Source organism: Peromyscus californicus, unplaced genomic scaffold (genome assembly GCF_007827085.1).
Source record: "Peromyscus californicus insignis strain IS unplaced genomic scaffold, ASM782708v3 Scaffold_24__1_contigs__length_46423439, whole genome shotgun sequence".
Taxonomy (NCBI): Eukaryota; Metazoa; Chordata; class Mammalia; order Rodentia; family Cricetidae; genus Peromyscus; species Peromyscus californicus.
In genome coordinates, this window is record NW_026294535.1 from 34708519 (window position 1) to 34732333 (window position 23815).

Sequence of the window (23815 nt, forward strand, 5' to 3'; positions counted from 1 at the left end):
AGGCCTTAGCGTGCAACATACCTGAGCAAAAATTGTAATGGCAGGTAGATGCTGACGTCACTGACGTTCCAGTCTCCAGCTTGGGGAAGACTTGAGATCAGGTGATTTCCAGAGTAAGTTGTGGGTCTTGCCTAGTATGTCTGGGCCGACCTTACAGCTGGTGTTGACTTTCAACTGTAAGTCAGTATCCAAGCTCTCGCAGACACTAGAGAAAATAAACTAATGGCTCTCCAGGAAGCAGTGGCTTAGTGATGAGTCTGACGTTATCACCAGGACATCAGCCTTTGCTTTTGTGGGATGGGAAGAGGGATGGGAGAGGTAATGCCCTTACTCTACCATCAACTTTCCAGAGTTCGATGCCTCAAGTTCTCTGTCCTAAGAAAAGAGAGTATCTCTTCCATCTAGGGTGGAAACAGGAGGCCCTGTCTTGCATGAGAGTGATAGCGTCAACTTCAGAGAAGACAACACTTAAATTTTTCCCCTCACTGGAAGCCAAATTTGGAGGAAGAAGTGGGAAGTTGTGATAAAGTTGCCCGGCACCTATAATTTACTGATTTCTTTTTTCTTTTTTTTTTTTTTTTTTTGTTGTTGTTCTTTGGTGTTTTGTTTTTTGAAATCCAGATCTTGTCATGTTGCCCAGATGGATCTCAAACTCCTGGGGTCCTCCCACTTTGGTCTCCCAAGTGCATGGAATTGCAGACATATACCACTACACAGGGCCTCTGAATTCTTATATTAATAATTTGGCCTTTGATAAATTAATGGCTGAATAGTCACCATACTAAATGATCATATAAGTCACATAATTTAAATATGTTATTTTAAAATATTTTTGTTCTCTTTCCTGGTTATAATAAAAATTTTAAATTCCTGTCCTTTAGTTAACATTGTTATTGGTGTCTATGATCCATATTTCTGGTCAATGACATAGTGATATTTCTTTATCTGTTCTCCAGCATCATTAGTATAATTTTGTTTTTTTAGCAAGAGAAGCAGCCAGTGAATTCCTCGCCTCAGGATAGACATTCTGTCTCCCCATGGCTTTGAACATCTCAAGAAGCCAGTGGACTAGGGCATGGTTTCTTCTATTGATCTTAAAACTTTTTGTCCCCAACAGCTCTTTGGTCAAGACATGATCTTATTAGAGCAGTGTTAAGTTCACAGCAAATCTGAGAGGAAGGTACGAGAATTCTCATAAAACCTCTGTCTCCTCCTTCTGCCCATCCTCCCCGCTCTCAGCGTCCCTTCCTAGAATGCATGTTCTTTACAGCTGGTGAGCATCCCTAGACACACTGTAAGCAGCCAAGTCCAGGGCTCCCTCTACACATCATTCTGAATGCCATGAGTTCTATGTATTTACTGAGTTTTGAATAAGTGCACGATGGCATGAATCCACACACACCACCACACAGAGTACTTTTGCTTGCCTAAGATCCTGTGTTTTTGATAAAAGTCTTGGGTCAGATGTGGCTTCTGCCCGTGTCTTTTCCCAGGCTGAGGCTTATCTTCCCACCATCTTTATTCCTTCAGCTTTTTGCTTTGAAATGTTTCAACCCTATAGAAAAATGCCCAACTTCACCCAGATCTGCCTGTTGTTAATATTCTGTCACATTTACCTCATGTCTCATATGAGTTCTATTGATTTTTTTTTTTTTGAGACTGGATTTCTCTGTATATCTCTGGCTGTCCTGGAACTTACTCTGTACATCAAGCTGGCCTCAAATTCAAAGATCCACCTGTCTCTGCCTCCCAAGTGTTGGGATTAAAGGCATGTGCCACCACTGCTTGGCCAAGTTCTATTGATTTTACTGAACCATTAGAAATAGTAAGTAGTGTGCTATATCCATCTCAATACTTCAGCATGGGTCTCCTAAATATAACTTCCACCTAGTCACAACATACTATCTTTAAACTAAGAAATGTAATAGTTCCATAATATCAAGCCACATACTTCATTATTAAAGTTCTCTATGGCTCCAGCAATGCCTTCTGTAACTTTTTTCTCTCAGAATTTTTTTTTAATTTTATGTGTTTGAGTATTCTGTATATATGCATGTCTGTGTGCTGTGTGTATGCCTGGTGCCTATGGAGGTCGGAAAAGGGTGTTGGATGCCCTGGAATTGGAATTGGAGTTACAGACAGTCATGAGTTGCCATGTGGGTCTTGAGAATGGAAGTCCTTTAAAAGAGCAGCCAGTGAGTGCTCTTACCCCCGGGCCATCTGTCCAGGCTTATAATGTGGGACAATCTCTTTGCCCTGTGTTCACATACAGAGCAAATTTTCTGTAGTAGATTGATTCCTAATGAGCCAACTCCCATCTACAAGCCCTCAGCTTACCCCCCTTTGATGGTGCCTTGTAGTCTCTCCTGAGGAGCCAAACTAGAGATTCAGCCTCATTAGCATGGAGATAGTTAAAATCTGCATGGTGACCTCAATGCCTTCAGAAACAGGGCATGTGAGAAAACGTTGTGTAAAATGTTTGTGCTTAATGATCCAACACAGCCAGCAAAGGTGACTTATCTTCCGGCCCTACCCTCACGGTGGTGTGTGCATGCCACTTCCAGGCTGGGCACTGTCCTCTGGCATCATGCCCTGGGAATTATGAATGAGTTTAAAATGTAAATTCAGTCGATGCCTGATGGCGTGAGCTTTTGTGGCACGTGTTTTTGGAAGAGCGTGTTTTCTGAAGCTGTACTCCATTTTCCCCTCTGTGCACATCAGTGAGTGTTGGTCTATTCAGACTGAATGGCAGGTTTCCTGGAGCACGCGCCTCTGCTGACTGCTGGCCAAACTCTCCATCACGTGGTGTGGACACTCTTTATGTTTTGAAATGTTGCTTTAATTGCTCTAATGAAGTGCTATCCCGAAGGGCCTGAGGTTTGTCCTTTAACAAACACGTCCTTTGTAGTTGTTCGTGTTTTGTGGTGCATGGGCTCGAACCCACAGCCTCGAGCATGCTAGGGAAGTGTTATACCACTGAGCCACCTCCTCAGCTCACTGACAGTGTTTTAAGGATTGGGAGGATTAAGTGATAGGGCACAATCCCATGAAGTATCAGTCCTCTTAATCCCATGACATAGATGAGAAAAGTGATTGCTGGAAGAGATGAAACATCTTGTCCTGTGTCACATGGCTAGCGAGTTACAGGGCAGGTTCTAGAGGCTGGCGGTTCACTTTTAGAACCAGTGCACAGTATCTAAGAGATGAAAGACGCTGTTTGGGAGGCAGCTAGCATGGTGCTCAAATACAGGTTTGCTCTCCTTACCACACAAGTGATCCATTTGGAGATTTAAATGTCAGAACGGTGCTAGACATGATGGTGGCTCAGTGTCAGCACTGAGGGGGGATGGGTATGAGGATCCCAAGCTCCAGGCCAGTCTGGGCTGCATAATGAGACCATGTCTCAAAAACCAATAAGGATGGGGATGTAGCTCAGTGATAGAGTCACAAGCCTAACGTGCCCAAGACCCTGGTTCCACCCCCCCCCACCCCAGCACTGCAAATGAGATCCAGAAAAATAACAATAGTAAAAACAGTCCATCTTTGTCCACCAAATCCATCAAATGTCCTAGGCTGGTCCTTGAAAGAATTTCATGTGGGTGACTTTAGACTCTTGGCTGTTTCTGGGAGTGTGCCATCCTTCATTCAAGGCCCTGGCTTGCTTGCCATTAGAGTGAAAGATTCTCTGGCTCAGACTCAGGGTGGAAGAGCCTGCCCAAAAGTAGTCTCTCTTCTCCAGAATAGCTTCCGGGGAAACTAGCAAATTAATGACCTTTACTCCCTGTCACCGAAAGACAAGTTCTCCTAATAGAAGGACATAACAAAAAGGACAAGCAGACTGCAAACACACACTCTTTGGGGGAGGAGTCAGTGGCTCAAAATTAACCTAGTCATAAATTACGGAAGTATGCACCTATAGACACAGTATGACGTAAGAACACCATTTTGCAGCTGGCGAGATGGCCCAGCAGGTAAAAGGTCTTGCTGTGCGAGCCTGGCAGCCAGAGTGTAATCTGTGGACCTGTGTAAAGGGAAAAGGAGAGAACCAGCTCCACAACGCTGTCCTCTGAGCCCTACACATGCACTGTGGTATGCAAGTCTTTACCTCTCACTATAGAAATGGGGGGAGGGGGAGGGAGAGATGGAAGGGAGGAAGAAGAGGAAGGAGAAAGAGGAGGAAGGAGGGAGAGGAAGAAGAAGAGGAAGAGGAAGAGGAAGACAACGATGATGAGGACATTGACAACCAGTTAGGCTAGAAGGACCACAACTTCACTGTCATGGGGAGGGCCCCGGTTTTTTCCCCGCTGGTCTCAACTTCAACAGCAATCTCTCGGTTCTTGTGCTCCCCGAAGAGAAGAATTCAACAAAACACAAGCAGTGTTCCAATCAAGCAGTCGAGCGTCTAATTAAAGCAAGCAAGGAAGCAATATATCATCAGAGAGACTTCCCTTTGCAACAGATGGAGACCATTACAGAAAACCACAGCCAACCCACAATGCAGAGAACAGTGGCTGAGTGGTGCCCGGCCCCAACCAATCCATCCACAAAGCGACTCCTGCAGCTACATAGAGCTCAGGGATCCTTGTGGAAGACGGGGTGGAAAGTTTGTAAGAGCCAGCGGACCAGGAAATCTGCTGTGAGATTGCTTCTCCTTAGAAATGTCAGGGAGGCAACACCCGTGGAATCTCAACACTGTGGCTGCCTAAGCAAGACCTGGACAAGGATGACTCCGGTAGACTCGCTAAATCTCACCAAGCACCCTCCTAGACAAGGAACTACAGGCAACCAAATAATGCTGAGGATGGGAGAACTGTCTTCCCTGGGGAGGAGCCCCCTGTTGATTAGCCAATCCCCAGTGGTCAGTCTTGGGATGATAGACATCTAAGTAGTATTATAGGATTATAATAGCACTCAAAGAAAAGAGGCCATGCATGGGAGAAGATGGGGTGAGGGAACATAGAGGAGAGCTTAGAGGGTGGAAGGGGAAGGAGGAAGATGATATAATTTGTAACAAGAATTGCTAAACAGTCTTATTAATAAAAAAAAAACCCAGAACCAGATATTGGGGTGAAAGCTGAAAGATCAGAGGAATAGAACAAGCCACAGCCAACCTCACCTTACCAACTCCTCAGCCTCCAGAGAGAATTACTTCCTGTATACTCACACCTATATCCCTTTCTGTGCCCTGCCATCTTACTTCCTCTCTCTGCCCAGCTCCATCACTTCCTCTTTCCGCTCAGCTCTCACTTCCTGTCTGTCTGTACAGACCTCCAGACCTCTATGGTTCACTAGTGCTGGGATTAAAGGCGTGTGCCACCATGCCTGGCTCTGTTCCCAGTGTGGCCTTGAACTCACAGAGATCCGGATGAATCTCTGCCTCCCGAATGCTAGGATTAAAGGCATGTGTTACCACTGCCTGACCTCTATGTTTAATATACTGGCTGGCTTTGCCCTCTGATCTCCAGGTAAGCTTTATTTTTTAAGAGCACAAATAAAATATCACCACAGTAATTTGATTTTAATTCCAAAAAAAATGTTGGTTTGTTTTTTAAAAAATACTCTTTTAAAAAAAATAAATAAGAGGTCTGAGTCAACCAGTCACTGGGGCTTAGATTTTTCTTCTCTCTCTTGTCCTTCCCTTGTGCCTCTCCCAGGCCATCTTCTAGAAAAATCCCCCGTTATCCAGAATTCGGTCTGTTATAAGTAAATGTGGAGGATGCAAGACTATGTCAAAGAGCTTAAGTACACCTAACGTTGCAAAGTTCTCTAGAGGGAAGGGTAAGAGCACTTTGCCTTTGTTGCTCTGGTGGAGAGAGATCTCTAAAGTCACTTTGATCCAATCTAGGTACTGTTCACTATCACCCCTCATCCTTATTCCCGAGTTCGGAGCCCTGGGCTGGCGCAGTGACCACAGTTACTTTCGTTCTATCCTGACCACCATTATCTTTTATGCTGTGTCGGGGTCTCGAGTTGACCCACCCATTGGCCTTTATGTCATATGTTTGCAGGCCAGTTGGTTAGTACGTCCTGGGTCTAACCTGCCCAACGTCACCCCGGAACCGGAATGCTTCTGTCAATAAAACAGAAATCCCGAAGGGCAATCCATTGTAGCTTGCAATGGTGACCGCATCTTTTAAAATCCAAGACACTGGAAGTGTAGAGCATGATGGCAGAGCATATGCATAGCATGTGTGAGGCCCTGGGTTTAGCCCCAACACCAAAAACATTAAAGGGACATCTAAGACGTCTCTTTAAGGACTTGTTTGCACTTCAAGAGGATGCTCAGCTTCTCATTATGATTACTGACCTGCCCTTCAAGAGAGGCAGATTGAGTTGCTATCTCTCCCCCAAGGGACCAATAAGGGAAGCTGGGGCTTTTTATAGTATGGGACCTCTAGATGTTTTTTTTTTCCAGCTTTGGGGATTTAAAACAAATTTCCTGTCTCTGTGTGAAAAAAAAGAAAAAAGAAAAGACTAGGAAAAAAAAAACAGACATTACGATGGTTGGGACATGATGATTTATGTCTATTTTTTTTTTTTGAAAACTCATTACACATGAATAATTTTCAGTTTGTGATGTGGGGAAGGAGAAGAACTAGAGAAGGGGACCTAGAGAGTGGAGGGTAGGGGGGACGAGGAAGAGGATTCACCTTGGCTGTTCTGTTTGGTTGATGACTGCTCATTGACACGCACTCCTCTGTTCTCTAGGAGCCTTAACCATGCTGAAATCAAACAGAAGAAGAGAACACATTCTTTCCCCTTTTCAATTAAAAACGTACCGTCAGGCTGGAGGTAAAGCTCCGTGGTACAGGGCTTGCCACTAACCGCTTGTGTTCTTGGTAGAGCACACACAAATCCTGGGTTTGATGCCTGGCATTGTTTATGGCTTTGGTTTTTCCTTTTTTAATAAAAAAAAGATAAATAAAAATGGAAAGACCTTTCATTTAGGAATGAAAACTCCCCAAACCACCCCATCACCTGAGGAATAATATGAAGCCTAGCTTCGACGTTTCCATCCATGGGGACAGATGTGTGAGCAGATGAAACCCCACCCTTCAGTGTGTCCTGGCAGAGTCTAACCCAAAACCAGATGTTTGCTCTGAACTTCAGGACTCACTTACACGGAAGTGCCGCAAGACGCTCCATGTATTCTGGAACTAACTAGAAAACTGACTCCTTTCCAGAGCCCACCCCAGAAGGCATTTGGTTGGCAGGTCACAGATGTTTCCATCAATGCTGGAAAAACCAAAAACATCCAACCAATCTCTGGGCCAGGGGTGACCTCAGCTCCAACTGACCTCCTCTGATTTGCCTGTTCATTTAGCTGCTCGTCTGTTTATTCAGCATCCCTGTGCTGATCCTCTACGGTATTATGTGCCAGGACCGTACTAAATGCACAGAGAATCATGGCTCCTGGCCCGCATATAGCCTGTGGTCCCAGTAACTGTGGAGAGTTGCACGAGGAGCATCCATCCCAGCCTGGCGGGAGGTGGGGTTATGTAGGAGAAGAATAAGAAAGATGTTGGAGGCCAAGTGGCCCACGCCTCTAATCTCGGCACTCAGAGTAAGGCAGAGGCAGGATGACTATTGCCAATTCACCATCAGCTCAGTCCACATAGCAAGTTCTAGGCCAGCCAGGGCTACACAAGGAAGAGCCTGTTTCAAAAATGTACAAGGTGGGAGGGAAGGAGATGGAGAAAGGAAAGGAATAGTGGCCGGAGAGGAAGAGGAGAAGAGGAGGAGGGTGGATGGAAAAGGAATTTTTCTTGAGTGAGTAGAAGCCGGCCACTGTGGTCACACTATTCATGCATGTTGGCTCTTTAGGGGGCAACACATAATGAAGACACGCTAGAGCCTGTCCTGTGGCACTGGGGTGGGGGGATACTCAAGGCAGGAAGGAGCAGAACCTTGTCAGCCCCACTGTGCTGCTGAAGGACACGGGCTTTCTGTTGATGCCACAGGAACCATAGCAGATAAAGCAAGTGGCACATGGATCCAGTCTCGGTGACTAGTCCCCCAAGACATACTTTCCAAGAACGGAAATATCATGCTTGCTTTGGATCATTTTCTTCAACAATGGATGAAATAGAATTGAGTATGTTGCCGAACAATAGGGTCGGTTAGAGATTTGCATTTGTTTCAGCTGGCCAGATGCCGGGTTCGAGAGACGTCTATAAACATTTGTTGAGTGAATAAAAGATGGAAGTAGAGACCGAGGAGGGCGGGTGCGCACACCTTTAATCCTAGCACTGGGGAGGTAGAGGCAGGTGGATCCCTGAGTTCGAGGCCAGCCTGGTCTACAGAGTGAGTTCCAGGACAGCCAGGGGTACACAGAGAAACCCTATCTCAAAAAACCAACAACAACAACAACAACAAAAGGTGAATCTGTGTACAGGATGGTTGTTTGCATGATGAACATGTGTCTGATTTTACTCAGCTCCTCAGTGGACTCGCCATTATTCGCATGTTGCACATGATAAGCCTCTTGTGTGTGTGGTAATGGGATCGTACATAGGGGAATGCCCTTAAGGGTTGGTGTCAGATCCAAGATCTTCTTCAGGAAGAGTTAAAGGAACTCAAAACAGTCGATAACTTGTTCCTGGGCACCCTTGTAGCAGCTTTCCGGTGGGCCGATTACTCCTTCTGATCTTTGAGGAAACTGAAACCTGGTACACAGGGGGAATGCTCGCAAGCTTTGACTTAGGTCAAAGGGCGCTTGTAAGGCCACAAAGAGACACGTGGAAGTCTGGGAAACCGGAAACTGGTTTAGTAATCAGGGTACCAGATCCTACATTTGACAGACTCATGACAAACTGCATCTGCAGCTCTGCTCCAGTGACAGGGCCATTCAAGGTCCCTGCCCCTCTCTGGACGTGTCCCCTGGGACCCTCAGATTGTTACATCCACACCCACTCTGGAATGTTCCTAGAACACAGCCTCTGGTTCAGTCACTGCCAGGCAGCGAGCAGAATCCGCTCCAGGGTAAACCACAGGACATGCACTGCTTGCTGGTGGGCTTTTCCCAGGATGCACTTGGAGAATGGAGCACTCTGGTGTTGTCAAAAGAGTTTGGGAATCAGAAGGGACTGGATTTGAACTCAGTTTCCTCGGCTATAAATTGTGGAGGTTATGGGGATCAAATAGCATGAAGCGTGAACCTGGCATAGACTGACACAAAATAGCTGTGCTTAACAAATGCTCTTTTAGTATGCTGATTAATTAAAAATTTGGAAAATCAAAATGTGAAAATAAACTATTTGGTTTTCTCACCTTATTATTATCTCTGTGAGTCTGAGGCCAATCTGGTCTACAGAGTGAGTTCTGGGATAGCCAGGGCTACACAGAGAAACCCTGTCTAAAAAAAAAAAAAAAAAAAACCATGGAGTTCATTTCATGCTGGCCAACAACTCCTGGGCCTGGGGTCTGCCCTGGAGTGCAGTTGATATACCCAGTGACATTCCATTATAGAAAACTGATTTTCTTTTCCCAGCAGGTATCAATTGCAAATAGCTTCCTGGTTGGGGTGGGACTCTGTGTCCACTTCCTCTCAGTGCTGGGATGCTGTCTGCAGGCTTGAGCCTGTGTGGGTCCTGCACATGCTGCCACAGTCTCTGAGTTCATGTGGGCATCAGTCCTGTCGTGTCTGGAAGACACTGTGTCCTTGGTCGTCATCCATCCCCTCTCTTACAATCTTTCTGATTCCTCTTCCACATAGATCCCCGAGCCTTGAGAGGAAGAGTTTGAAGAAGACATCCCATTTAGGACAGCATTCAAAGTCTCTCACTATGCACACTGTCTAGCTGTGACTCTGTGTTAACTCCCATCTACTGAGAGAAGAAGCTTCTCTGATGTGGGCTGAGTGAGGCACTGATCTATGAGTATAGCCATATGTCACTAGGAGTCAATTTATGGCCATGTTCCTTTAGCAGAATAAGAGTAGTGAGTTTTCCTCTAGGCCTATGACCTATCCAGTCTCAGGTTCTTGGCCATTTTAGCAGTGGAAGGTATGGGGTTTCAACACTGAGTGGGCCTTAAATCTAATTTTTTTAAGTTGTTGGTTACATGAATAACGTTTACGCCACTATTGCACATGCAGGTCGCTGTTTTAGCTGACACCCTCTTCTGACCTCCAGGCATATACGTAATGCATATGCATACATGCAGGCAAAACTCACATACACATAACAATTATGTAACTAAATCTAGTGTACACATGCATATGTGATCTGTATATGCATGGGCACGTGTGTGCCCTGGAATCCGTGCAGAAGTGAGAGGGTAACTTTTAAGACTCAGTTCCTCCTTCCATTGTGGGTTCTGGGGACTAAACTCGGGTCACCAGGTTGGTGGCAGACACTTTACCCACTGACTCTATATTTCAGTGAATGCTTCTAAACTGTAAATCTTTTCCTGATCCCCCATACAAGCCCAGTTGAGCACCCATGTGACAAGCCCAGAATTTCCGTCAAACCCATGTCAGTAAGTCAGATATTGAAATATCTTGAATCCGAGTTTCATTTACTCAGCGGTAAGGAGAAAGCTGGTTCTTACCTTCCACCAGGACTTTGGCTCGGGCTTACACAGCAAGTGGTTTTACTTGCTGGGCTATGTTTCCCAGCTAACTCAGAGCACCCCTGTTATTTGCTACAACTTTGGGAAATAAAGTATTTTCAACCTTACTGGGGAAGGGGGGGGGGACTTGCTTAAATTTTACTTTGGCAACTATTTGGTTAAAAGCGAGTGGTTTGTCTTTTGTTTGCTTACTTGAGTCCAAGCTAGAGGGCCCAGTGTTGGTAGAAAGGGTGGTTAAAGCCCCTGAAGAGGGTCCTCATGCCAAGAGGATTATGCATTCTTCAGGTGACTGATTGCTCCTCCTTCTCAGACTTGGAGCCACTGAGGTCACTCAAGGTCAGTTTCTTATCTTGCAGTTCACTTAGAGGTCATCCACACCGAAAGTGGGATTGAGTTTCCCCTTGAAGGATCCCCCCCCCCGCCCCCGCTTACATTTGATTGATCTGATTTCCTTTATACTAAATAATATTGGGTATCCATTTCAAGCAGACTTTTGTTGTCATTCACTGCCATGTATGGGAGAAGCCAGCAACTGCAGACTTTGAATTATGAACAGCAGCTGCTGTTGCGATGGTACCGAATTTTCCCCTCGACTACGAGGAACAAGACTGTACTCAATACAAACCTGTCATGACCTATCCTTGAAAGCACTAATAATTACCAAAAAAAAAGAGTGTTTCTCAGAACAAACTCAAAGAATCATGATTAATAGCTGCCTCGTTAAAAAAAAAAAAAAACCTTTGTTTCCTATAAAAAAATGTTCACTTTGTAGAACTGAATTTCCAGATGACCAGAGAGCTCACAGTAGTGGGGAATGGAGGGGTTCCAGTTAACTAAATTCAGGTGGAGAAGTGATGGGGTGGAGCGTGTCCCTCCCCACATGGCAAAGCCAGAGTCATTCTCTGGAATCCTGTTCAGAAGCATCGAGTTTTGAGCCCTGTAGAGTGTGTTAGAGTTCCCTGCTGGGAGAAGGGTAACCCTCTCTTCTTTCCTTCTGCACACAGAGCAGCTCCCTACAGGGGCCTCTATTGTTATATATGCCACACTGGTGTGATTATGTTTGCATATTGCTTTGCTTCACTAAATCAGAAATTTAGGGGCTGCAGGCGTAATGAAGTGGGAGAACGCGGATTTAGCATGTTGGACTCAAGTCCCGGTACCCTCGTAAAAGATGTAGAGCATGACTTACTTGTACACTCTGAATTAGGGTAGATGGATGACTGGATATAGTGGTCTTCAATAAGCTGATGAATGAATGAATGAATGAATGAATGAACAAACGAGAACTCTGCATAGGGCAGGGACTATCAGCTAAACCACATTCTGGGCATTTTCTAAGAGTTCTTGCCATTTTGCTGAGTTTAAAGCATCGCTCTGTCATGGCAGAGTTCCCTAAAGTTTTATTCCAATTCATTATGAATACATGCTGAAAAAGATGAGTCCAGTGCGTGCTTCCCCTTGGTCCCTCGGGACAGTGAGCGTTCCTCAGCCCCTAGGTATCCCTGACTGAAGGAGCTAGATCTGAAAACCTGCCGACGCCTGCTCAGCATTAGCCCATTTGTTGCTGTTTCGCTCCTTTCCTAGGCTCTTAAATTCCACATATAGCACAGTTATCACAGATACATGAATTCTGTGTGTGTATATATATGTATTTGTATTTATGTATATATGCATGATATATCTACTTTATAATTATATATGTTTATATATTTATATAAATCTCTGAAACTGTACTAAAAGAGCTAAACAATTTTAAAATCAAAAGAGACTTCTTAATCTAGGTTATTGGTAGGAGAGGGGGTTAAGGCAGTGTTTTGCTATATGGCCATGGCTTGCCTGGTTCTTGCTTATGTAGCCCAAGGCTGGCCTTGAACTCATGGCAATCCTCCTACCTCAGCCTCCTGAGTGCTGGGATTACAGGCGTGCACCACCATGCCTGGCTTGACTTCTTGATCGTGTTACCAGCTTGGAAGTTTATCCCCTTGAAGAGGAGTCTTGTTGGTTGGTAGGAGGAATGCTAGAATTGCAGTTAAATAGGCCAGGATTCCGTTCTTCACTCTGGGGACCAAGTCATAGTCTCTTACTGTGTGATCATGGCAGTTTGCGTAATAGCTTCCCAGGTGTGGAGTTTGATTGGCAGTCTAGCTCAGTGGTTCACGACAAGAAAGCATTTACGATTACTTGCGGCAGAGCGCCAGCTGTACGGCCCGCCACACGCACAGCCTCGGTGACCCTGTTTCTGCCCTTGCTTGCCTGCACCACAGTCTGTGGCCAAAAGGGGACTTGCAAGCTTTTCCTTGGCACTCTTAGCTCGGGCTGTGGTTTCTGGCTTACTTGACGGAACTCAATAGACTCAAAGGCACAGCCGAAGCCAGGCATGGCAACTCATGCCTGTCACCCTGGCACTTGGGAGAGCTACACAGAAGACTTGTTAGTTGAAGGCCAGCCTGGTCTCAAAAACACCAAAGAGCAGGGCTGGAGAGATGGCTCAGCAGTTAAGAGCACTGGTTGCTCTTCCAGAAGACCAAGGTTCAACTCCTAGCACCCACATGGCAGCTCACAGCCATCTGTAACTTCAGTTCCAGGGGATCCGACAACCTCTTCTGACTTCCTAGACACCAGGCACACAGAGGTATACATACAATGCATGTATGTGTATATATACAAGAGGTATACATACATGCATGCAACGTGTATACATGCAAGAGGTATACATACATGCATGCAACGTGTATACATACAAGAGGTATACATACATGCATGCAACGTGTATACATGCAAGAGGTATACATACATGCATGCAACGTGTATACATGCAAGAGGTATACATACATGCATGCAACGTGTATACATGCAAGAGGTATACATACATGCATGCAATGTGTATACATACAAGAGGTATACATACATGCATGCAACGTGTATACATACAAGAGGTATACATACATGCATGCAACGTGTATACATGCAAGAGGTATACATACATGCATGCAACGTGTATACATGCAAGAGGTATACATACATGCATGCAACGTGTATACATGCAAGAGGTATACATACATGCATGCAATGTGTATACATACAAGCATACAAGCAAACACTCATAGACATAAAGATAAATAAAGCTTTAAAAAAAAAAAAACAAGGAGAGGGTGAGAAGAGATGTTCATCAGTGGGCAAGCACATGCCTTGCTGGTGTGCTGAGCCTTGGATTTCCCACCACTGGAGAAAACAAAACACAACACAGAAGTACAAAGGTACAGCCAAGGCCACATCAGCACTCAATACTAGACCTACAGTACAAGACAAGAATACAAGACCTTTCTTACTTTAAAAAAAAAAAATCTCCCTCCTGAATTATAAGTTTTCCTTTCTTGCTTATAAGCTATGGCACTCTTCCAGTCAACCATCAACTGCGATTTCACTGTGTAATTGTGTGTTTCAGCAAGATTGTTGCTACAAGGCTCCGGGATCCCAGAACACAGTATGTAAACATTTGGAAAAATAAGATCAACGTAACCTAATATATTGCTCTTTTAAATTACATTCTAGAATAATAAATGTTTTTATTAAGTCGAGTTTCTTTTCACTCTGATGGTAAATAATGAGCATTTGAAGCATGGAAACGTTCGTCCCATGAACATAAGTCACCATGACATTGTAAAGTCTCCAGGAGGGAGAAGCGTGCCTCCCTTCCCATTCTCTCAGAGTTCAGTTGTCATTTTATGAGATAACTTATTTTTCTCTTCTTTTTCTCTCCTTCTTCCCTGTGAAGGTAGAAACCTGTGGGTTCTCGTCGTGGGCCAGTCTCCAAAGGAACACAGAGTTGGAATTCCTGAATTCAAATACGTGGCTAATATGCACGGGGATGAGGTATGTGCCCTGGGTGAAATTGCCCTCAGGTTTCTCATGGTCTTGTGTCAACACTGACGAGAAAGCCTGGATGAGGATCACGCATCATAGTCAAGCAGCCCTGGGAGACCTGGGAGGAAATTGAGGGGGCCAGCTCAAGCAACATCAGACAATGTGGCTGTACGTTTGGTCTCTTGAGAGAGTAACCAGAGCTGCTTTTGTGTTGACTCTCTGAGCGGCCTCCAGCCCTGTCCAGCAGCTCCCTTCTGGGTTGATTTCCTATCTCCTGTCGATGTTTAGGAAACCCAGCACAGGGGTTCTGTTGTACTTGAACTCAAAGCGATGAGGAGGCACCAAACAGTCATCCAGACTCCCAGCATCTGGCATTTTTAGTTTTTTCATTTTTCATTTTAATCTTTATTTATTCATTTATGGTGCTGGGGATTGAAACCAGGTCTCGTGCTTTCTAGGCAAGTACTTCGTCCCTGAGCTGCTCCTCCAGCCCACGAACATGGCGTTCGGAGCTGTCCGTCACAGCTCCGGTGCCTTCAGGGTGCAAGCTTAGATGCACACAGCATTCCTTCCAACCACCATCCCATCACCACACTTAGACTCTTTAGTATGTTTTTTTCCAAGTGAGAGGAGATGAGCACTGTTTTTATTTTGTTCCACAAAATACCTTTTTTACCACTCTTGCAACAATGGCTGGTGCCCCAGTTTGCTCTCTTTTTCAGTGCCGAAGACCATGACCAAAAGCAACTTGGAGTGGAGGAGGGGGGAGTTTTATTCCAGGTCATTGAGGGAAGTCAGGGCAGGAGCTCAGGACAGGAACTGAAGCAGAGATCCTGAAGAAAAAGCTACTTACAGCCTCTTTCCCTAGCTCACAGTCAGCTTCCTTTCTCATATGTCCCAAGCCTAGGGGTTAGCACCGCCCACAGTGGGCTGGGCCCTCTCACATCATTCATTACTCAAGAAAATGCTGCCTACGGGCTATTCTAATGGAGGCATTTGCTCAACTCAGGTTCCCTCTTCCCACGTGACCCTAGCTTGTATCAAGTTGACAGAAAACCAACCAGGAGTTGATTTTTCCCACCTTGCTTCCTCTGGATACTTTCAATGTTTTCTGTATACCAGACTCCACACACAGCTGAGGAAGAAATGGTAGCACCCAGTTACCACAGTAAGGGAAATTGATAGGGGAATGTATGAGGTACCATATATAAAGTGCATATTTAGCCTTTAGGAATTTCAGAGTCAGTGCATATGGCAGGTAGCACAGCCTGCTGGTTACCAAATCATTCTCTGTTTGCAATAGCTGGAGTGGGATGCTCTCATCAATGCTGAACCTCGTGACCCGATTTAACCTCCTCAAGCTCTGGTTCCGTAGGACCTGGGCTCCACCCTCTATGACACACACGGCCAACCCTTGACAAGCATGTCACCCAACCCGTCCTGCTGAGAGGATGTTTCTTGCAGCCAGAGTTAAAATGCAAATACATGCTTGCAAGAAAGGAACCTGATTTGGGGTGGGTAAAGAACAATGCAACTATTTTTTTTGTTTTTGTTTTGTTTTGTTTTGCTTTTTTAATCCTAATCCTAATGGACTGTTTCTTTAAAAGACTTTATGTTGCTGGGAGTCTGCCCAAAATTGCTTTTATTGAACGGCTGTCTGTTCCACACAGCAGCCCAGACTTCCTTTTTCTATCTAGTCCATTGATCAAGGGTCCCTAGCGTCCATTTTTAATATGAGACAGGTGGCACCCATTGTCTTCAGGAAGTTATTTATTGACTTCCCGGGGATTCAGAGGTCACAGGCTGCTGCTGGGAAATTAATCCTCAGCACTGAAACTTCCAGAGAGGAGCGTGGTCTCTCTCTCCCTGCCTAGCTATGGTTGCTTGTCCTTTCTGTGTTCTTTCACGAACTCTTGGTCCTCTCTCTCCGGAGCATCACTATGTCCCATCAAACCCAGACTCTCCACTTCACCCCCAGTCTTTAAGGAACTCTGAGAATGGATTTGGGGTGGAGGGATGGCGGAGAAAGCCTTCGTGTGTTCTGAGTGGGGATCTGAAGGATTGTGAATGAATGCCTTCTATGTCCCAGTGAATGGCTGTGGCTGTGGGCTCTGCCCCCCTACTAGTGCCTCCAGGAGCTGGAGACAGGGACAACCTACCTGAAAGCAGAGGAATTACTCTGGGCATAAAATCTGAGCCCCACCATGTTCCTCTTACATCTTTTGGAATTGAAAGTATCTTCAATTCTTGCTGATTTCAGTCCTCCTAAAAATCAACGTAGCGCCGGGCGGTGGTGGCGCACGCCTTTAATCCCAGCACTCGGGAGGCAGAGCCAGGCGGATCTCTGTGAGTTCGAGGCCAGCCTGGGCTACCAAGTGAGTTCCAGGAGAGGCGCAAAGCTACACAGAGAAACCCTGTCTCGAAAAACCAAAAAAAAAAAAAAAAAAAAAAAAAAAAAAAAAAAAAAAAAATCAACGTAGCTAACATCTTGGGCAGTGACTTTATCCCTTCTTTAGAGGTATTTCTTGCTTTCCTGATATAAAGTTGAACCTCCGACCCCAGGATCTTTAGCGCTTCCAGAAGTTTAGGACCTTATAGTGAATTCCTGTAGGACGCATACATACTGAGTGGTGTGGCAGACCAAATGTACCACACAATTTTTTTGAGGACATTTCCTCTCTCCCCTAGACACCACCATATGGCGGGGAGGGGGGGTCCATAATTGGTTCTATTTGCTTGACGAGATTAGTTTGCAGCATCAGGGCCCATTTCTGTCACCTTGTGAATTTCCACTTTGTCTCTTTAGTGCCTTCTTTGAAAACCATGTATCTTTACATTAAAATAATAATGTTAAGGACCAGAGAGATGGCTCATGGGGGTAAAGGCACCTGCTGCCAAGGCTGATGACCTGAGCTTGATCCCCAGGACCCGGATTGCCAGAGAGAAGCAAGGGTAGGGACCCCTGTTCTTCCACAAGCTCTTCCCACTGTTTTGGACCTATTTTCTAGCCCATGCTTTTTAAATTTTTGTAGAAAAAAAAAACTGACACACGCAATCTCCAGTTTCATAAACCATCCATCTCTACTTGTTCTTAGGAGGAAGTACTTAGGCAGGTCACAAGTGTGCTGAAGGAGCCAGCGCCAAGCCTTCAGCTAACCCAGCAACAAAGAGGAGGTCGGAGCCGGGCACTAGCTCAGGTTCCCTTGACCTCAGGGCCCGTGTCCTGATTACCGTAGAAATAAATGAATTTCTCAGTGAATAGTTGTTAAGTTTAACTGAATTGCAGTTCTGTTTTTTTTTTTTGTTTTGTTTTGTTTTGTTTTGTTTTTTTATAGTGGTGAGGCGCTAGGATTTTTAGGGGATTTTTTTCTAAAGGTTTGTATCATACCTTCCCATAATTTATGGCAATGAAATGTTTTTTACTCTGGTTGTTTATTTGCTATAGACTTTGAAAGCTCCATCACATGTAGTAGCATTATGGATGTTATCGATGATCAATTTGGGAGGGTCCAGCACACTGTGACGGTGTCAGGTGAACCTGGGTTGTGTATAAGCACGCCAGTAAGCAGCACTCGTCCATGCCTCTGCTTCGGTTCTTGCCTCCAGGCTCCGGCCCTGGCTTCCTTCCTAGCGGACTACAAGCTGTAAGATGAGTTCAAACCTTTCTTCCCCAAGTTGCTTTTGGTCATAGAGTCTATCACAACAATAGAAAATAAACTAAGACAGCCTGGAAGGTGTGTAGTTCAATGGTCAGGGTTCCACATTTATGAAAACAAAACCCAACAGTAAAATTTGCCCTTCCAAATGTCACTTCCCAGATTTGTTTTTTTTCTTCCTATTACTGTTCTGCATTCTCATGTAGGCAGTGTGGCTTCGGATAATTCAATTCTTTGTTTGGGGATTTAGGCAGAACTAATGAGAATTCCAGGTGAAGTATCTGATTTGAAGCATGTGTTAGTTAGACTGCTCATATGATCAGCCTGTTCTCTGTCTCCCTTTGGCCTAATGTGACCAGATTCCCTGAGTTCTTGCCATTGCAGAACTATCAGCTCTCACTCTGCAAAACCTGCTCAACACCGAAAGTCTCTTGGCTAAATTTATCACGTGCACATCTCTCCCTTAGGGCCTCTTGCTTCTTCCTTAGAATAGTCCTGATCTTGTAACGTGTTTGGCAACGGTAATTTATTAGCATTTGTTTATCGGATGCCTGCTATGGCAGAAGCTCGGTAAGACCATCCAGAGGACCCGAGGGTCCAGAGGAGAACAGTCAGGATCCCTCCTCTGAAGGCCTCAGCGGAATGGGCAGGGGTGGTTAGTCCCGAGACTGTAGCCTGTTTTAGTAACAGAGATGTCCAATGTAACGGGGCCGCAGCCCGGACGCGGCGACCAGAGAAAGCACGCTAGATAGTGTAATATTTAGGCCAACATTTGAGCAAGGAGGACCACGCAATCAGACAAATGGATTAACCCTGCAACAACCCAAATGGACAGACTTATTGCTGCTACCACCACCCCCAGCTGCCTTACAGCATAGTTTTTGTTTGTTTTGTTTGTTTGTTTGTTTTTTGAGATACAGTCTCACTATGCTGTCCTGTCTAGTCTAGAACTCACTCTGTAGACCAGGTTGGCCTTGGACTCACGGAGACCTGCCTGCCTCTGCCTCGGGAGTGCTGGGATTAAAGACAGGTGCTACCACACCCAGGGAGCAGTTTAAAAACAACTCCCCCTGGTTCAAGTTTTCTCCTCCCTTCCTCTCTCTCTCTCTCTCTCTCTCTCTCTCTCTCTCTCTCTCTCTCTCTCTCTCTCTCCTTCTCTCTCTCCCTCCTCCTTTCCACTTGCTCTCTCACTGGCACCTGTCATGGAGATTCTTTCAGAATTTTCCACTACTTCTAAGCATTCTTTGTAGACTGAGACTCGGACTCATTTTTACCTGTCTGGCCAGCTTCCACTTGGCTGCGTTGAACTAAACTGATCAGGAATTTGTTTTCTGCTCTCTGAGTTGAGTAGAGAAGGGGGAGGTTGGGGAGGGTGTCCCAGAAGCTGGCGTGGCTCTCGGGCCTGCCATCATTCTTGGGGACCCTCATGAGCCGTCTGCAGTCTCCAGCAAGTCAGTGTAGAGAAAAGCTGGTTAAGCTGAGGGGCCAATTCACCACAGTCTGTCTTAAAGTTTGAGCGCCTGAGGTTTCTTACTCCAAGCCTTAAACTTAAGGAAGAAAGGGAGATTTATACATAAAACATGAATGAGTATTTGAGGCATTTATATCCAGGCTGGGAAGAATACATTTGAATAATATTTGTCATAAATCACAGGGGCAGCAAATATGGCCCCATAAAGAAAATAACAAGAGGATCTTGTTTAACTCCCTCTGAGACATCGTGTGTGTTTGCCTCAGCCTTTTAAACTAACTGGTGCCTGGTTGTTTCTTCATATTTATGAGACTTTTTTTTTTTACCTTCTGTAGTTAAGCATTAGGGATTTATTTTGGAATATTAAGACAGATACTTCTCTGGTTACAGACGGATTTCCTCTGAAAGAAACGTTATTTTATTATTTTATGAAGACAACATGGGTTTTCTCCAGTTTCAAACGTGATACTAGAAAAATAAGCATTGAGAAGCAATCCAGGAACTATCACCCAGAATGACTGTTGTTAATATTTTCAAAATCTTTCTAGAAATTCATATCTTTCAGGAGAAATGAAAATAATCTGGCAGAGGAGGCTGGAGAGATGGCTCAGCAGTTAAGAGCACTGGCCACTCTTCAAGAGGACCCGGGTTCAGTTCCCAGCACCCAAGTTCAGTTCCAGGGGACCCGATGCCCGTCTCTGGCCCCACCTGCCATGTACATGTGCACAGACATACATGCAAGAAAACAGCCATACACAGAAAAAAAATTAAAGTTAAACAAAAAGTTTAAAAATCTAGAATAAAATATGTGGCATATTCGGTATGTAAAATGCATGAAATTTAGTCAAATGTAATGTATTAACCAGAAAACAAAACTGAAGTAAAACTGGATGGGGAAGAGCTGGAGAGATGGCTCAGTGGTTAAGAGCACTGGCTGTTCTTCCAGAGGACCTGAGTTCTTGTGGCCTGCAGGGACACATGCAGGCAGAATACTGTATACATAATAAATAAAATAAATCTTAAAAAAAATGGATGGGGAGCTTAATATTCTGGATTTTTTTTTAAGTTTCTATATTATGTGTTATTTATTGGGTGTACTTGAGAGAGAGGGGGTATGTGTATGTGCATGTGTGTGTGTGTATGTGTGTGCGAGTGTTTGGGCACACACGTGTCACGGGCTTACATGTGGCGGTCAGAGGACAACCTGCTGGAATCAGTCGGTTTTGCTTTAATTTTTAATTTTTGATTATTAGTTTCATTTTATGTCTGGGTCTTTTGCCTGCCTGTATGTGCACCACATTAGTGCTTGGTGCCGACAGAGGCCAAAAGAGGGCACTGGACCCTGGCACTGGAGTTATGAGCTGCCATGTGGGAATCGAACCCGGGTCCTCTGGAAGAGCAGCCCAGTGCTCTTACCTTATTGATCCCTCTCTCCAGCCAGAAGTTTTACTTTCCATGTAAACAAGAAAGTGAGCGTATTTGAAGAAAATGTAAATAATAGCATATAACACATTCAGATGGCAAAAACTGAATGGTATGTGGATAATAAGCAAATAATAAAGTCATTATTTGCCATGGCCATAAGAATGTAAAAATCAGAAATATACAGAAAAATAGCACAGATGTACAAAAGCAGAGGCTGCCAAAGGAGACTATGGAACTCTGAAAGCCGCTTCAACCCTGAGATCAATTAATGAAATTAATCACATTAAAACCCAGTGTCCGGGCGGCAGTGGTGGCGCATGCCTTTAATCCCAGCACTCGGGAGGCAGAGCCAGGCAGGATCTCTGTGAGTTCAAGGCCAGCCTGGGCTACAGAGTGAGCTCAGGACAGCCAAGGCTATTACACGAAGAAACCCTGTCTCAGGGGAAGAGAGAGAGGGGGGGGGGGGGGAGGGAGAGGGAGAGGGAGAGGGAGAGGGAGGGAGGGAGGGAGGGAGAGAGAGAGAGGAAAAAGAAAAGGAAAGAAAACCAGTGATCTCACAAATGAATTCTGACCTAAGATAGCAAATGTGGAGACCCCCACAGAAGGAGCTGTGCTTTGGGGAACTCTTTCCTCATTGTTTCTGACTTAACAACCATAGCCCCGTGCCTCTTTTGCACACAGACCGTGGGGCGGGAGTTGCTGCTCCACCTGATTGACTATCTGGTGACCAGTCACGGGAAAGACGCCGAAATCACACACCTAATCGACAGCACCCGGATCCACATCATGCCGTCCATGAACCCCGATGGATTTGAAGCCGTCAAGAAGCCCGACTGTTACTACAGTAACGGAAGGTAAAGAGGGCTTGCTCTCCCATCAGGCACCCACCGGCCCTGGCCAGAGGGAGTCACCCCCGATAAAGCACCCCAGAGCCAGTGCTTGTCACAGGTGCCCTGAGGCGCTTCAGGCCTCCATCCTGGAGGATGATACATGGTGCCAACCTAGTCCCTCGACCTCTACTGACCACTCCCCACCCTCCCTGCTTCGTTCGGCCTCTCTCTTTCTCCTGGAACTCTTGGGTGCTTTCTCAGCTCAGGTACTGTGTCCATCCATTTCCATTCTTCACCCCCATCAACTGCCCAAATAGCATTCCCACAAAGACTCTTTCCCCAAATGTGTATTCAGTCTCCTGTGTGCCTTCCGACCCTCTGACACTATACCTTCATGGTACAATTTTTATTATGTTTATTTATTTATTTGTGGGGCATGATCGAGGGCCTGCCACGGTGGGCATCAGAGAATAACTTATGGGAGGTGATTCTTCTTTTCACCATGTGGGTGGGTCCTGGGGAGCAAATTCAGGTCCCCGGGCTTGATTGGCATCGGGCCCTTTACCTGGTAACCCATCTCACGGGCCCCTAAAGTCTAATTTCTTCTTTAATAGCTTTCTCTCCACTAACCTGCAAGCTACTAAGGGCAGTTTATCATGGTGTTTCTCATCGTTAGCTCGGCATTGGCCTCGCACAGTGGTTCTCCACCTTCCCAGTGCTGCAGCCCCTTTAATCCAGCTCCTCGTGCTGTGGTGACCCCCAACCATAAAACTATTTCGTTGAGACTTCATAGCCGTAATTTTGCTACTGTTATGAATCATAATGTAAATGTCTGATATTCAGGATATCTGATATGCAGCCCCTGTGAAAAGATTGTTTGATCTCCCCAAGTGTGTCATGGCCCACGGGTTGAGAACCAATGCCTAAGCATCATACACAGACCCTCCCAAATGACCCATTGGTTTATTAATCCAGTACCCTAAGAAGTGTGGGTGTTATGGCCCGGTCTAATAGTGTATTTTGTTTCAAAGTGCCTCAGGGAGTTTAGAGTTTCTCTGTGCTTCATAGACAACGTGTGTTTGCACGGTTTATAAATTTATCGGGTTTGCCAAAAATAAATAAGTAAACTCTCACTTCTGGAGTCCCTTCATCTTGGACTCTCCTAGCACAGCTAAGCATGGTCACGCCAGGATTCTGAGGCGTGTTTATATAAAGTGACCAGTCTCTGCCCTCCGGTGCGGGGTAAGGAGCCACTGCCAAGCGTGGTGACTGGAGCCTTTTTATGGACTGTTGGTTCCAGAAGTCCCGAATTTAAGAGGGGCAAAGCAAGATGGATGTCAGTCCCTGCTTCATCTAGGGCCTCAGCTCAGGTCTGACTGAGACAGTTAGCCTGGGGCCGTGTGTCTGGCGCCGTCGAATTCTGGCTGTCACCTGTGTTCCTCATTGTTCTGCACAGCCCACATGTGGCTACCCGTGGTGCCTCGGTGTCTAAAAGGCCGTGTTCCAAGAACAAAAAGTCCCAGAATGCAGACAATTGTCCAGCCTTCTGCTGGCGACACAGTAGCTCACGTCCCTTCGGGAAAGCAAATCACAACACAGTAGGGGACGGGAACTTTAGGTACGATTCGTGAGAGGTCCCCACATCAATCATCCGCTGCGCGCGCTTGCATGCACATCTGGGAAACACCTGGAACCCAAGTCTCAGGTCTGTGCGCAGCAAGATCCCACTCCCCCACACCCACACACCCCAATAAACAAAATCCTTTCTTTTAAAGGGAAAATTACAACAGTTATGACCTGAACAGAAACTTCCCCGATGCCTTTGAAAACAATAACGTGTCAAAGCAGCCTGAGACGCTGGCCGTCATGAAGTGGCTGAAAACGGAGACTTTTGTCCTCTCGGCGAATCTCCATGGCGGTGCCTTGGTAGCCAGCTACCCCTTCGACAATGGCGTGCAAGGTGGGTGATGTGCCCCCCCCCACCCTGCTCTGGCAGA

At 45.6% G+C, this 23815-nt stretch overlaps 1 protein-coding gene across 4 annotated transcripts in view; it reads left to right on the top strand.

The window, feature by feature from the left end:
- Window positions 1-23815, top strand: part of Cpm (carboxypeptidase M) — a 60896-nt gene that overhangs the window by 19034 nt on the left and 18047 nt on the right. For 2 of the 4 annotated variants that reach the window (XM_052753436.1, XM_052753435.1), the window contains exons 3-5: window positions 14348-14445; window positions 21670-21842; window positions 23594-23778. In XM_052753436.1, coding sequence (XP_052609396.1) covers window positions 14348-14445; window positions 21670-21842; window positions 23594-23778 — 456 coding nt within the window. The remainder of the gene's footprint in view (window positions 1-14347; window positions 14446-21669; window positions 21843-23593; window positions 23779-23815) is intronic. The other 2 variants (XM_052753438.1, XM_052753437.1) reach the window with 1 other exon arrangement.